Here is a 15155-nt window from a genome sequence, read left to right as displayed (position 1 = left end):
CTGTCGCTGGGTCAAACCTGGTCAAGAACTACAGGAAACGTATGATCTCTGTAATTGCAAACAAAGTTTTCTGTACCAAATATTAAGTTCTGCTTTTCTGATGTATTAAATACTTATGTCATGCAATAAAATGCTAATTAATTACTTAAAAATCATACAATGTGATTTTCTGGATTTTTGTTTTAGATTCCGTCTCTCACAGTTGAAGTGTACCTATGATAAAAATGACAGGCCTCTACATGCTTTGTAAGTAGGAAAACCTGCAAAATCGGCAGTGTATCAAATACTTGTTCTCCCCACTGTAGGTGTTCCTTTTGTCCAGGTGGGAAAGGGTATTGTGGAGTGGAATAGAGATTGACTCATCTGTGGATCTGTTGGGTCGGTATACGAATTGGAGTGGGTCTAGGGTTTCTGGCATGATGGTGTTGATGTGAGCCATGACCAGCCTTTTAAAGCACTTCATGGCTACCGATGTGAGTGCTACCGGGCGGTAATCATTTAGACATGTTACCTTCGAGCAAGCATGTGGAGATACAGTAGTTGTTCCTCCATCTGCAGCTTTCAATGTGGGTCGTTGTGAGGGGTGGACCTCAACATGCTTGCCAGTCTGATTAGGAAAGGGGTGGGTGTGGGGGAAGGCACCAGTATATACCAAGCCCATATCTATTATCATGTGTTTCACAAGGGTAGCCACAATCTCATTACCATAGGATGTAGCAGAAGTTGTTCCTTAAGAGCTTTGTTGTTGTGTTGTTCAGTTTCATCTTTTATTATTTATTCTTTTGAATGACAGGGCTGAAGAATCACACAAGAGCTCCTCCAGACATGTGATTTACTGAGGCTGACATACTTCAATTAGAATGAAGAATGAAGTAAACCAACATACTCGCTGTGTTTCATTTACTCTCCATGAGCCTTGAGAGGAGGGAGGTGAAAATGAAAATAACCTTCTTTCTATGCTACTGCCTCACCTCTGTCCTCTTCCTATGCTACTGCCTCAACTGTCTTCCCTCTTCCTATGCTACTGCCTCACCTGCCCGTCCTCTTCCTACGCTACTGCCTCACCTGCCCGTCCTCTTCCTATGCTACTGCCTCACCTGCCCGTCCTCTTCCTATGCTACTGCCTCATCTGTCTGCTCTCTTCCTATGCTACTGCCTCACCTGCCCGTCCTCTTCCTATGCTACTGCCTCACCTGCCCGTCCTCTTCCTATGCTACTGCCTCATCTGTCTGCTCTCTTCCTATGCTACTGCCTCACCTGCCCGTCCTCTTCCTATGCTACTGCCTCACCTGCCCATCCTCTTCCTATGCTACTGCCTCACCTGCCCGTCCTCTTCCTATGCTACTGCCTCATCTGTCTGCTCTCTTCCCATGCTACTGCCTCATCTGTCTGCTCTCTTCCTATGCTACTGCCTCACCTGCCCGTCCTCTTCCTATGCTACTGCCTCACCTGCCCGTCCTCTTCCTATGCTACTGCCTCACCTGCCCGTCCTCTTCCTATGCTAATGCCTCACCTGCCCGTCCTCTTCCGATGCTACTGCCTCATCTGTCTGCTCTCTTCCTATGCTACTGCCTCATCTGTCTGCTCTCTTCCTATGCTACTGCCTCACCTGCCCGTCCTCTTCCTACGCTACTGCCTCACCTGCCCGTCCTCTTCCTATGCTACTGCCTCACCTGCCCGTCCTCTTCCTATGCTACTGCCTCATCTGTCTGCTCTCTTCCTATGCTACTGCCTCACCTGCCCGTCCTCTTCCTATGCTACTGCCTCACCTGCCCGTCCTCTTCCTATGCTACTGCCTCATCTGTCTGCTCTCTTCCTATGCTACTGCCTCACCTGCCCGTCCTCTTCCTATGCTAATACTGAAACACAATGCAACACCCCTCTAGCTGTCGTTCCTCTCTTTTTTAGTATCATTGGATAAAGAATTTGACAGTTTGTTTGACACCTTTTAGCAAAGTACCGTTCCAAAACATTTACAGGGCGGAAGATGCTTTGGCCACTTTGTTCTAAACAACATTTTAACAAAAATGCTCTGCCCAGTTCGGAGGGGAAAAAATATTTTATTTGTATTACTGAATATAATCCACTATGCATCAATAAAATATCCACACATTAAAAATGAATGAGAAAACAAAATAACATTTTAATAGTCTAATATTCATTTCAAGTGACATTTTGTACATTTGGCACCTCTTCCCTCGTCATGTTTTCAGCCATATGGTGGCAGTATGGTCAAACTTGTTCTAAATGGCTCGAGGTCTGTTCCTGTGAGAGTAATGTACACTTTCCAGGCAAAAGATATTTAATCTAATCCAGATCAATCCAGATGTCCAGGTGTTTTTGCACTTCATTAAGATGCAACAGATACATGTTTTAAGTTTAAATCCAAAGTCTTACAACTCAATTATTACAGTAAAAGAGGTTTGTGTCAATGCCTACAGTGCAATGTAGTTTGCTGCTGAGCATACAAAGTAGACAATCTCTGAATAACCTATTTCATAAACCTCTCCATAAACCCCTTTCATTTTCATGACAATCATAAGGATATCAACTGCATTTCATTCATTTGCTATGAGCTAAACCTTATTAGCTGGTTCCACATCACAAATGAAGATCACATTTTTAAAAAACTCCTTCCGAAGTCCACAGCTATTCATAAACACCCGTATTTCAATAAATGTTTGAAATTGTTAAATTGTAAAAATAAAAAATACATGTTTTTTAAATTTTTTACGTAGGAAATTGATGTAAGTATCTAATGTAAACTTTCTCCACAGTCGAAACAGGCTATTTTTGATTTTTGATGTGACTCTGACACCCCACCCCCCGACTCCTTGAATTATAATCCGGTTTGCAAACAGGTTAGTCAGAAAGTGTTTTGTTTCTGAGAGGCCGTTCCAGCTGTTGCATTTCAGGGAACTGATATCCTTCTGAGAGTGGCTGTGGAGGAGGCTGGTTTGGCAGGAAATTGTCTGATTACCAGAGGAGGGAGCACAGCATGAATGTGTTGCAGACTCTTCTCTCTCTTCCCTGCGCAGTGTCACTTCATTTAATACCAATACAGGTCCTTTTTCTCCAGAACTATTCCTGAAAGAGGGAGGAATAGGTGATGAATAACTCAAAACAGACTTTTTGAAAACCAACCAAACAATCAAATGATATGAAGTTGAGAAAAAGTACTGAAGCACAGGTACTGTGAAACCTCCCTAATCTTCACAACACCAATTCATTTTGGATGGTAGATTTATCTGACAGTGATCTAAGCTACAGTTCACTATCTAATCTGTGTAAGAGAGAAGTCTTCCTTTTCCTACACATGAATAGTGATAAGGGATCTGTGTTGAGGCAGCCATACCTGAGTCAGGGTTCATGGGTTCTCTGAAGACCGGGTGACCCGTCCAGCTAGAGAAAAGCTCTGGTTTGGAGCCTGAGACCATGTCTGCAGCCACCTCTGACCGGTCACTGTGGAGGAGATTGAGCAGGGAGTTGGTGTAATGTTGTCCAGTGACCCCCAGGCCCTCAGGGGACATGGCATGGGGATAAGCCATGGCGGGAAGGCCCAGACCACCATGTTGCCTGGAGGCAAAGGCCCAGGGGCTGGGGCTCTCGTCTGGGGAGTCGAGGGCGAGGGGGTGGCTGGAGCTGGACTCCTTGGTGTTGCTCAGCTGAAGGGAACCAGAGACAGCGGCAAAGTGGCCTTCAGACCAGGATGGGGTTGAGACACCCCACCGACAAGACGTTAAGTCAGACTCTGAAACAGATTGAGAAAAAGTATCTAGAATTTTCATTGTGTACATTTCACATGTCAGTGAACACCTGTTTTCTTGTTTGGTGCACACAGCATCAGGATGATAAACTTAATTGCACAGTATGAGATATTGTGCAATATTGTCTGCTCACCAGATTTGACAGCTTTGCGGCTCTTTTTGCCCTTCCCACTGGGGGCCTTGTTCTTGCCGGCCTTGCCGAGGGCACGGGTGAAGTGTTGGTCCACCATGCTACCAATGTCACCCTGGAAGTAGGTGAAGATGACTCTATCGGACTGCACCTCTGTCTTTACAACTTCCTGGGGGCTACCTGAACGAACTGCCATCGCTGACTCAACTCAGAACCTGGTGGAACATAGTAGAGTACAGTGGGGGCTGCTGAGGGGAGGATGGCTCATAATAATGGCCGTAAGGAGCATATTGAATGGCATCAAACACATGGAAACCATTTGTTTGATGTGTTTGATACCATTCCGCTCCAGCCTTTACCAACGAGCCCGTCCTACCCAATTAAGGTGTCACCAGCCTCCTGTGGTAGAGTACAATAGTTGAAAGGTAGAGAACATTGATATTGTGAATAGCAAATCCATCTGTAGGCTAGGCTACTCATACAGCATGTGATTGTTTCATTCATTGGAATTATGCTGTTTGTAAGTCTATCATTTAGGATATGGATTTCATTTGCTTTGCTTTATCTTGGCCAGTAAATGAGAACTTGTTCTCAACCAGCTTATCTGGTTAAATAAGGGTGAAATGAAAATAAAAACAATTAAAAAAATATTATAACTCTCTCGGTTTGGATTGGATTTCCTGACTTGGATGGATACCGTAGCATCCAAGGGGAATTAACAAATCATCTCGCCATGAAGTAGTCAAATAGTTATTTTTTATTTTGTTTTAATCCCAAAAAAGGAAAGTATCCTGGTGAGCTTATTTGATTCACCGACAGTTGAAAAATCCCCATCAACCGTGTATGTATGACTGTAATAGAATGGGCAGGATAAGCTTTCCAAAACGTGACTGAAATGACATCTTTTAATTAGCAGATATCTGTTATTTAAAAACAATGTCTGCTTGTCAGTACACACATTATAGGTACAAAGTAAATCAATGCTCATTGCTGTCCACATGTTACAAGCTACATACCTTTTATCACAACTTTGTGATAGACTGATTTTTATCTTTGATTCAGTCAAATTGTATCAACAACCACATAAAATTGAATGAAAAAGTTCCCAAGTGACATAAATGAGAGAATAATAGATAATTCACCATAAACGGTTATGGTGAATTATAATAATCACACATGTATCTGCAAATATTGTTAAAACCATATATTACATTGACAGTATTCTTAGATTATATCAGAAGAAAGGAATACATGACATGTACTCTTACCTGAGCAGGTGAGCTCCTCTGACCAAGGACCAAGTTCCTGGTTGGATTGATTGAAGGAACCTTTGCTGTTGTTGATTACATGCAATTGCCAAAAATGAGTCAAAATGTCATTCCTTTGACAACAGCACTGGCATTCTTCAAATGCTGCTGATATAATAAAACCTTTGAAGATCGTTGTGCTCTTTCAAGTTTCCAGATTGACGGAGTAAACATCAAACTCTCCGCTTCTTGGAGTCAGTCAACCCGCCTCCCTTCAACACATCCAGCGCTCCAGCTGCCTGCTGTGCAGTAGACGTCGGGAGGGAGGGTGTGACGCGCTATGAACTCGGTATGATGAGAATGTAACTCAACAAGTTCCTCCACACACTTGCAGCACCTTATAAAAACATTCCTTAGTGAACTGCACTGCCAAAAACGTCTGTTCACTTTTAAAGAAGAGTTTATGGGAACACATTCTATATGGGAAGGGTTTGTCAGTTAGAAAGTGTGGAAATATCTGCAGTTTGATATTGGAAGGGTTAAAATAAACAATAGCATGGTTATAGAATGGCTATTGCTTTGTGATATTTACATGATCTTACTTTCTGTGCACTGTGCAAGTAATAATCCTCATGTCAATCTAAGACAAGCATTGTATGCTCAGCATAGATGTTTTCCGATGGGCAGAATGCAGACAGCTGACCATTTTCAGACAGTAAGGTAATTGCAATACTGCAATAAATCAATATTCTATATTAGACTTGAAATTCTTATTTGAAACAGCTCTCTTTAGAAAAGGAGATGGTATTCCATATTCATACAGAGAACTACAATGAAAGTCCCAGTCACCAATGAAGATGTGATGCAGACATCTTTTCACTAGTCAACACAAGGACACATTGCCTTGTAACCATACAGCTGAAACAACATGAGATGTTATGCTGTCATATGCTTGACACAGATCCTCCTTGTCAGGCGTCTTTCCATTGAAATGTCCCCACGTTTACATTCGGCACCTTTTGAATGGACCACATAGCCTTATCTTTCCGTCAAAATGCACGTGTGGGAAGAGTGCTATTCATAAGGTGTATTTTAGATGGAGAAATGGAGAAAAGACTGAAAATAAAAGATTCTCCGCTATGCTAAACAAACCACATTCATCAACCTTCAAGTCTTTCGGAGATGGCGGTAAACATAACGTGTTTCATTAAATGTTGTGGATTGTTTCCTGTTGAAATGGTGAGAGACAGCCCAATGGAATGCCTACATTACGAGGCTTTGAAAATATAGGTTTCTGTGAAGTCAAGAAAGGTTTTGAAGTGTCGTTGACTCTTTACACTTCAAGGTTTTCATTCCTCTTCTTTATTTGCAAAAGTTATTAATTTAACATCATGAAAAGATAAACATAAACACATTATGGAGAAGAGAAATGCAATTTACCAGATAGAATGCACAAGGTACCAACATATTGATAATTTACTACAACAATAGTCCACTTACAATACACATCATTCATAGAGTTTGTGTCCTTTAATGCACAGAACAGGCTAACACTTAAACCTAGATTATGTTTATCTCCTGAGGAAGTTGAGACTGCACTGCAGAGAGACATACGACAGTGCAATTCAGAATGGACTGAACTCAGGTGTCTGCTATGATGTCCTGAGCTCAAGCTTTTCCCATTGTTTCAGATGAAGGATGTTATAGCACATGTTGTGTAAAGTTCAGTGTCCCTGTCCTGTGAGCCATGCTCGGCCCCCTGGTGGAGCTAGGCTCGGCCCCCTGGTGGAGCTAGGCTCGGCCCCCTGGTGGAGCTAGGCTAGGCCCCCTGGTAGAGCTAGGCTCCCTGGTGGAGCTAGGCTAGGCCCCCTGGTGGAGCTAGGCTAGGCCCCCTGGTGGAGCTAGGCTAGGCCCCCTGGTGGAGCTAGGCTCCCTGGTGGAGCTAGGCTAGGCCCCCTGGTGGAGCTAGGCTCCCTGGTGGAGCTAGACTAGGCCCCGTGGTGGAGCTACAGTAGACTAGGCCCCCTGTTGGTAGGGTGTGCCAGAGCTACAGCTAGCTGTAGTGGAGTCATCAGAGATCTTCCTAGAGGAGGTGTTGACAGACTTGACAGATGGAGAGCGGTGCACCAGCTGGTTCTGCTTGGTCTTGCTGCCCATCGTCATGGAGTGGCTCCAATCTAAACCCGGGTCAAAGGTAAAAATGAAGCAACTTCAGGAACACTCTCTATGAACCATATTTACATTTACATTTGAGTCATTTAGCAGACAAACTGCTTGGAGGCCCATCGACTGTACCTGAGTAGTCTTTGAGCCTGAATCGGCCACAGCACAGATGGATCCTCCACTGCTTCCTCACATTCTCTTTCATCAGGCAGTGGAAGACAAAGATAAAGAACCCTGAAACATAGACAGAGAGGAGATAATGGGGCTTCTCTCTTTCTATCTCTGTCTCCGCCTGCCTGCTTACCTCTCTCTCTCTCTCTCTCTCTCTCTCTCTCTCTCTCTCTCTCTCTCTCTCTCTCTCTCTCATACCTTCTTGTACAAGAGAGGAGAGGAGATAATGGGGCTTCTCTCTTTCTATCTCTGTCTCCGCCTGCCTGCTTATCTCTCTCTCTCTCTCTCTCTCTCTCTCTCTCTCTCTCTCTCTCTCTCTCTCTCTCTCTCTCTCTCTCTCTCTCTCTCTCTCTCTCTCTCTCTCTCTCTCTCTCTCTCTTTCTTTCTTTCTTTCTTTCTTTCTTTCTTTCTTTCTTCCATGCCTCCCTCTTGGAAGTATGATCTGAGAAAGTATGATTGGTGGCAGTAGTTGGGTGGTCTCTCACCTTCTTGTACAATAGACACTATTATATTGGTCCCCTTACCTTGCAGACTGTTGAGGACTGAGAAGAGGTAGAGCATAGGGACCCTGGCTGGTCCCCAGGTAAAGAAGGCTATTGGCCAGGTGAGACCCAATAGGAAGGTGAGACTGGCCACTGCTCTCAAATCATGCATGGCACAGTGCTTGTTTCCTGTTGCTGCAGGCTTATTGGTCTGCATGTGGCGGATTTGGACCAGAACCACAATGAACACGACCACGTTAAAAACCAGGACCAGCAGCACGAACGACACGACCGTGACGTAGAAGAAAACATTACTCTGCATCCAACAGCTGAGAAAGGGAGAGATGATTAATAACATGGATGTGATGAACTGCCACACACCCCTATCAATAACCTGTATCAGTAACACTGGTCAACTGGCCGTGCAGCACACTCACAATGGCTCAGAGCCCTGTAGAGAGTCAAGGGAGGCCTCAGATAGAACATTGCCATAGGCATCCTTCTCTACGGCTAGGACCATGCTGACAATCACCAGAGGAATGCCTGTGTGGAGACAGAGAACTTTACCTCTTCATTCTATTCCCTCATCAAACATGGTCAGCTAATCCGTTAGATCAGGGCCTGTGTAAACGTTTCAAACACTGACTACAAAACAAAACGTCGAAAAGGAAAGTAAATCACTGTCATTTACCTTGAATTGATTGATCTTTTTTTTATCGTCTCAAGGCTCTCAACACATATTAGAATGTTATTCCGAGACAAGCAAATAAAAAAAGATAATTGTAGTCATACAATTCTTGCTCTAAAATATTTTAATACAAGTGTCCTTATTTTGCTTCAGACTGCCTTACCCCAGCCGAGGGCGCAGAACTTGTGGATGTAGAGGGGGACATAGACGTTGAAGACCTTGACCAGAGCGAAGTACATGTGGATGGCCTCCAGGCCCATCCAGGTGAATGAGGCTAACAGGAAGTAGTGCAGCGTGGCTGCCGTGCTGATGCAGAGACCGTAGCTGCCGAAGGAGGACAGCCAGGAGTCCAGCAGGAAGACTAGGTTCAGGCCCAGCAGAGCCACAGAAAGGTTGATGAGGATCTTAGATGGGTAGTCGCTACGTAGCTTCCTGTGACGGAGTGGAAGAGAGAGAGTGAGAGAAAAAATATAATATTGCGAGATGAATGGAAAGAGGGTGAGAATGAGAAGAATAGTGTGAGTGGCAGATGAAGCACAGGAGGAAATAAGCCAATGACAGAGAGAAAGGAGGAGAGTTGGAGAATGTGATGTGAAAGGCTACAGAAAAGTAGAGAACATAGTGTAGTAATATCACCAAATAGTCTGCCCGATCCATGAATCTGCCTCCTTGACTATCTGTCCAGATGCTGACTTACTCAAAGACCACGTAGGTGAGCAGGCTGATGCCCAGGAAGATGGAGGACACACCACAGCCCAGGTAAGAGATGACCGTCAGGATCTCCTGGTCAGCCTCACCGATAGGAGTCCTGGACACGTCCTGTAGGACACCACAGATGCCAAAGGTCAATAGGAGCCTCATATCAGTCCAGATGCAGTGCACTAATGTCTTTTGTTTCCCTCAGTCGACGACAAAAGTGACTCACCAGGAGCACCCCGAAATGGGTCAGGTGGTAGCATTGGCAGGTGGTCTGATAAGCGGAGATACTTGGAAGTGTCTCACAGCCGTTGCTGTCCCATCCACCGCTCCCATTGTTCTTCTGGAAGTCCCAGTACACACACTCCACCTTGTCGTTTATCTGTTGGGGAAGCAAAGGGTGCAGCTAGTCAGGCTCTAAAGCAGAAACATCACTATGTTCAGTGGTAAGATGAAGCTATTTTTCATTCCTCACCTCTTTAGGCTTGAGGTGACGAAGTGTCACCACCACGGGATCCCTGAGGTTGCTGACATTGCTGTTGTTGACACTGGCAGACACCACATAACTATTCAGCGTCCAGTTGGTTGCTGAGTCCTGTGAATGATCATAAAACCTTTAACACTGAACTACTGTACGTTTGCTGTAAGCTTCCCTTCGAAATAAGTAAACCATCCTTCCATAGCTTCCTGCAGTCAAGTGACCACATCGCCCTCTATTGGCCTCATGGGTGGAACGTTATTAATGTTGTTCATCATTTCCTAAATTACTTTTAAAAACTTGCTGTTTCTATGTCAAACGTTTAAAAATATATATATTTCAGTTTTCTGTGATATATATTAAGTGTAATATTGGGATGCAAACTCAAAATGTAATACATTTCAACTCTATATCTGACATGGTACAGGTGTCTTCTTTTTTTAAGCCATAACCTTGTGTGTGAGGTGTATACTGTTGTTTCGGAATAGATTTGTTTTTTTGACTACCAAGAAACACTCTGTGTGACCATGATTTAGCCCACTGAGGTAAAAGGTTATTAATGAATAATTAACCAAAAATCATGATGCACCTCATACGTTGTTAACGACGTCATTCTTAACCAGGTACCTTGAAAAGCTCTTGTATGCCATAGAAGTGGAACTGAACTCTCTTTTTTTTGTTTCCCTGGGGGAAGAAGTTGTGAAGGGACTGCGGAAGGGAGATGGATGCGACTGTGCCATCACAAGGCCGACTCAAGAACGTCTGGTTGACATAGGTCTATAAAAGATAGTGGTGTACAAATAATCAAAACGCATGTACAATGATTTATTCAAGTGGACATATATAACTACATTTCATCATGGAACTAAAGGTCATTGCACCACAATGAAAACAATGGACACGTGTTGGAATAAACAATGTTCTTGTTTCTGTAAATCGTCATATTTTCATTACTATTTGCTGTTTCAGCACAGTTGAAATTAATGCTACAGATGTAGGATCTTAATTTGATCCCCCTGTTGCAGGAGAGCTTTTCTGCAGTGCAGGAAATGTAAAACTTGGAATGTCCACATAATAATTCACATTTGCTGTTATGCAGGATTATTTATATTTTCCTTTTTCCAACATCTACATGTGTCATATAACATCTACATGTGTCATATAACATCTACATGTGTCATATAACATCTACATGTGTCATATAACATCTACATGTGTCATATAACATCTACATGTGTCATATAACATCTACATGTGTCATATAACATCTACATGTGTCATATAACATCTACATGTGTCATATAACATCTACATGTGTCATATAACATCTACATGTGTCATATAACATCTACATGTGTCATATAACATCTACATGTGTCATATAACATCTACATGTGTCATAACATCTACATGTGTCACACATTTCTCTGTTCCCTTAAGGACATGTCCTCATTTAAATGGAATAAAAACAGTCCAGTTAATTATGTCATTTAATTTTAGTAGGAAGGGCTCAGTATATCACAGGGAGCAACAAAGAACGGGACATTTATATGGACATATTGACAGGACAGGAAATTGGCTGCGCTACTGGACCATGGACACTGTATCTCTGAGTTGTGATACTCACTGCTAGTCAAATCCAGAAAGTGCTTGACCAGACAATAGGGTCTTGTTACAATTTTACCTCTGGAACAAGGCCAGTCGAAAACGAGGAGACACCAAACGTGAGGCCCTGGAACTGCTCTGGATCTACGTTGATCATGGAGAGGGCCAGGGAAGGGACGGTCACATTTAGTGACTCCTCGTGGAAATCCATCTGGTCCCCAATGCTGTCTGTGATACCCAGAATTCTGTTGGGAACATGATGGAAAATGTGAGTGACAAATTTGTCATAAAGAACAGCAGAGGAGGAGGAAAATACACAGGTGACATCAGAAAATGAGGAAAAATTACATGAAATCTTGCAACCATATTCCCTCTCCCCATTGCCCCTTCCCCTTACTCGTTGGCGACCGCTGACAGGTCAGAATTGGACACCAGGATGTCAGCGACGATGTTGACAATATCTCTGCCGAGCTGAGGGGTCACCGTGCTGACCCACAGAACCTCATCCAGCTTCTGGACCACGGTGGCCAGCTGGGAGTCACTCAGGTCCCCCTCGTCACCCAGGAGGTTCTTAATCATGTCCATCACATCTGCTGAGTTGTCTGGGAGGAAAAGACACAAAGTCCAATGTTATGTAGCACACTGCACTGTGGAATATTTTAATATAATACTACATAAAAACACAGGGGAAGAGGCTAGGGAAGAACATGCATGCCATAGCTACAGTACAACATAACAAATGACTGTTATTTCACCAAAACCTAGTGACTGGTATTTAGACTGCACAAGGCACTTACTTGCTGTGACGGTGACTTTATCCAGATCAGAGATGGTGATTACCGGCTTGCATGCCTTCAGGTTTGGCTTAGCCCATTGGGCTTTCTCAGTCACTCCATCTAACTCACTAAAGGGAAGAAGGGGGCCAGGAGAAAAAAGAGATGAAGGTGAAATGAGCAGAAGACGAGAGGACCAGTCTGGTCTTGTTCTGATCTGTTGTCAATAAACAATTTGTTACTATTTTGCATAATTGCACACCTCTTTTTACGATGATTAAAAAAATATTTTGTGTGTTGACGTTTCAGGGAGAAGGGTGGACTACGGAGGCATCATGGGAAACGTAAGTCAAAGGGCTTTCTTTCAAATATAGGTGATGATCCTTTTCTTTCCCTTCAATGTTTACTTCCTGCAGACAACCTTCCCCTGGTAGGCTTAATAAACATTGGCATAATGTATCACTGCTAGCATAATACACGCTAGGACAATGTTTCACTCTGACTCTAGACACAGTGCAACCCTGTCACACACGCTCTTACCTATGTGCACACAATCACTCAGTCACAGAGATGACACTGGTGGATCTCTCAGTGCGAGCAAGAATCCATTTCCTTCAAAAGTCCACCCAATTCAATTGAAGGAAATGGATTCTTGCTCGCACTGAGAGATCCACCAGTGTCATCTCTGTGACTGAGTGATTGTGTGCACATAGGTAAGAGCGTGTGTGACAGGGTTGCACTGTGTCTAGAAGACATTTGAAGGATCTCTTCGCTGAGCTGTCTCTATGGCAACGGGGGATTTATCCATAGAAATATGAGTTTGCCCTTTCACCGTAGTCACAGCTCTGGTATTGAACAGGTTAAAAGACATTCTGAATCCTCAGAAAGACGTATAGCGCTAAGATGATTCAGCAAGAAACTGTTTGAATAAAGATAACAAGATCTACTATACCATGGAATATAATGCACATCATTTTACTTCACAGTATCTACTATATAAACCACCATTTATGGTACTCCCACCATCATCACTACAGCCATGAGATTTTCCGACCCCAATTAACAAGCATTATTGCAAATAGCTGGGCCTTCACCATTTCCTGGAAGCCCTTGATCCAAGGTTCTTCTCACAGATCATAGTTATTGTCACCTGGACCTCTGTGATTGGCCATTTATACACGCCCCAGAAACTCTCATGGGTGTCCTTAGGACAGCTCCCAGGATCTGGAGAGGGGAAAATTAGGTGAATAAGTCAGGCACGTTCCGTCCTCCTTTCTCTTTTTCCCTTTCTTTCTTTCTTTCTTTCTTTCTTTCTTTCTTTCTTTCTTTCTTTCTTTCTTTCTTTCTTTCTTTCTTTCTTTCTTTCTTTCTTTCTTTCTTTCTTTCTTTCTTTCTTTCTTTCTTTCTTCTTCTTTCTTTCTTTCTTTCTTTCTTTCTTTCTTCTTTCTCTCTCTCTCTCTCTCTCTCTCTCTCTCTCTCTCTCTCTCTCTCTCTCTCTCTCTCTCTCTCTCTCTCTCTCTCTCTCTCTCTCTCTCTCTCTCTCTCTCTCTCTCTCTCTCTCTCTCTCTCTCTCTCTCTCTCTCTCTCTCTCTCTCTCTCTCTCTCTCTCTCTCTCTCTCTCTCTCTCTCTCTCTCTCTCTCTCTCTCTCTCTCTCTCTCTCTCTCTCTCTCTCTCTCTCTCTCTCTCTCTCTCTTTCTTTCTTTCTTTCTTTCTTTCTTTCTTTCTTCCATGCCTCCCTCTTGGAAGTATGATCTGAGAAAGTATGATTGGTGGCAGTAGTTGGGTGGACACAATTCATTCACTCTAAAATAGATCGGAAAATCAAGGTCAAAGGTCAGCCCTACTGTACCTATATGTGAAACGTGGACATCTCTGCGGTCAACCTGGATCTCTTCATCAACATGGTTCCCAGACAGAAGGTCAGTGATGAGTGTTTGAGTGGTCGTGACATTACGTGCATCAGCATCCTCAACCTGGAAGGTACATCTAAACCTACAGATAAAATGTGGGATGAAAACCCAAAACCAACCTGGTGACCAACCTGGGGCAGCAGGTAGCCTAGTGGTTAGAGCGTTGGGCCAGTAACTGAAAGGTTGCTGGATTGAATCCTGAGCTGACAAGATAAACATCTGTTGTTCAGCCTCTGAACAAGGCAGTTAGCCCACTGTTCCCTGGTAGACTGTCATTGTAAATAAGAATTTGTTCTTAACTGACTTGCCTAGTTAAATAAAATGTACATTTAAAAAATCAGATTCAGTAAAAAAAAATGGTTACTGAAATGTCAACAGCATACTAAAACAAGTTGGGGAAAAACAAAACACAACATGTTGGTATCAATATCTATCAAGTCTACAGAACAAAATGGCAACTGTTTTTTGACTTTTTTTAAAAGAATCTCTTACCTTTTTTCTCATCTCTTACCTTTTTTATCATCTCTTACCTTTTTTATCATCTCTTACCTTTTTTATCATCTCTTACCTTTTTTATCATCTCTTACCTTTTTTATCATCTCTTACCTTTTTTATCATCTCTTACCTTTTTTATCATCTCTTACCTTTTTTATCATCTCTTACCTTTTTTATCATCTCTTAACTTTTTTATCATCTCTTTCCATTCTTATCATCTCTTAACTTTTTTATCATCTCTTTCCATTCTTATCATCTCTTAACTTTTTTATCATCCCTTTCCATTCTTATCATCTCTTAACTTTTTTATCATCTCTTTCCATTCTTATCATCTCTTAACTTTTTTATCATCTCTTTCCAGTCTTATCATCTCTTAACTTTTTTATCATCTCTTTCCATTCTTATCATCTCTTAAAAATTTTTATCATCTCTTTCCATTTTTATCATCTCTTACCTTTTTATCAACTCTTACCTTTTCTCATGTCTCAGCTCAGCAGTCTAACAGAGAAGACACCACAATGAAATATGCACTATACACTTACTTAACCA

The 15155-nt window shown here is 42.7% G+C and overlaps 2 protein-coding genes across 2 annotated transcripts in view; both read right to left on the bottom strand.

Annotated features, from left to right (window-relative positions):
• Positions 1-2040: 2040 nt before the first annotated feature.
• Positions 2041-5450, bottom strand: LOC116353595 (transcription cofactor vestigial-like protein 2). The gene is made up of 4 exons (XM_031790067.1): positions 5166-5450; positions 3901-4112; positions 3356-3751; positions 2041-3087 (listed from the first exon to the last, which is right to left on the bottom strand). Exons 2-4 carry the CDS (start codon positions 4091-4093, stop codon positions 3050-3052), a joined length of 627 nt encoding a protein of 208 aa, XP_031645927.1. The 5' UTR covers positions 4094-4112; positions 5166-5450; the 3' UTR covers positions 2041-3049.
• Positions 5451-6489: 1039 nt separating this feature from the next.
• The window catches only part of LOC109905958 (adhesion G-protein coupled receptor G4), a 17661-nt gene continuing 8995 nt past the window's right edge, over positions 6490-15155 (bottom strand). The window contains exons 14-28 of the mRNA XM_031790066.1: positions 15079-15104; positions 14051-14193; positions 13295-13424; positions 12225-12331; positions 11825-12029; positions 11507-11672; positions 10450-10599; positions 9820-9939; positions 9574-9726; positions 9346-9467; positions 8812-9080; positions 8398-8503; positions 8003-8289; positions 7440-7541; positions 6490-7321 (exon numbers count right to left, since the gene is read on the bottom strand). Of these exons, the coding sequence (XP_031645926.1) occupies positions 7161-7321; positions 7440-7541; positions 8003-8289; positions 8398-8503; positions 8812-9080; positions 9346-9467; positions 9574-9726; positions 9820-9939; positions 10450-10599; positions 11507-11672; positions 11825-12029; positions 12225-12331; positions 13295-13424; positions 14051-14193; positions 15079-15104 (2247 nt within the window). The 3' untranslated portion in view covers positions 6490-7160. The remainder of the gene's footprint in view (positions 7322-7439; positions 7542-8002; positions 8290-8397; positions 8504-8811; positions 9081-9345; positions 9468-9573; positions 9727-9819; positions 9940-10449; positions 10600-11506; positions 11673-11824; positions 12030-12224; positions 12332-13294; positions 13425-14050; positions 14194-15078; positions 15105-15155) is intronic.

The sequence above is a fragment of the Oncorhynchus kisutch genome, linkage group LG15, assembly GCF_002021735.2.
Source record: "Oncorhynchus kisutch isolate 150728-3 linkage group LG15, Okis_V2, whole genome shotgun sequence".
NCBI classification, from domain to species: Eukaryota; Metazoa; Chordata; class Actinopteri; order Salmoniformes; family Salmonidae; genus Oncorhynchus; species Oncorhynchus kisutch.
Note: the sequence above shows the minus strand (reverse complement) of the source record. Positions and strands in the feature narration are given on the sequence as shown.

Bases quoted from the DNA above. Each gene is read 5' to 3' on its own strand.
- LOC116353595 (XM_031790067.1), bottom strand. From the start codon at position 4,093: ATGGCAGTTCGTTCAGGTAGCCCCCAGGAAGTTGTAAAGACAGAGGTG. The intron at 3,752-3,900 runs GTGAGCAGACAA...AATCTGTTTCAG, and splicing joins CCGCAAAGCTGTCAAATCTG to AGTCTGACTTAACGTCTTGT. The intron at 3,088-3,355 runs GTATGGCTGCCT...TCCCTCTTTCAG, and splicing joins ACCCATGAACCCTGACTCAG to GAATAGTTCTGGAGAAAAAG.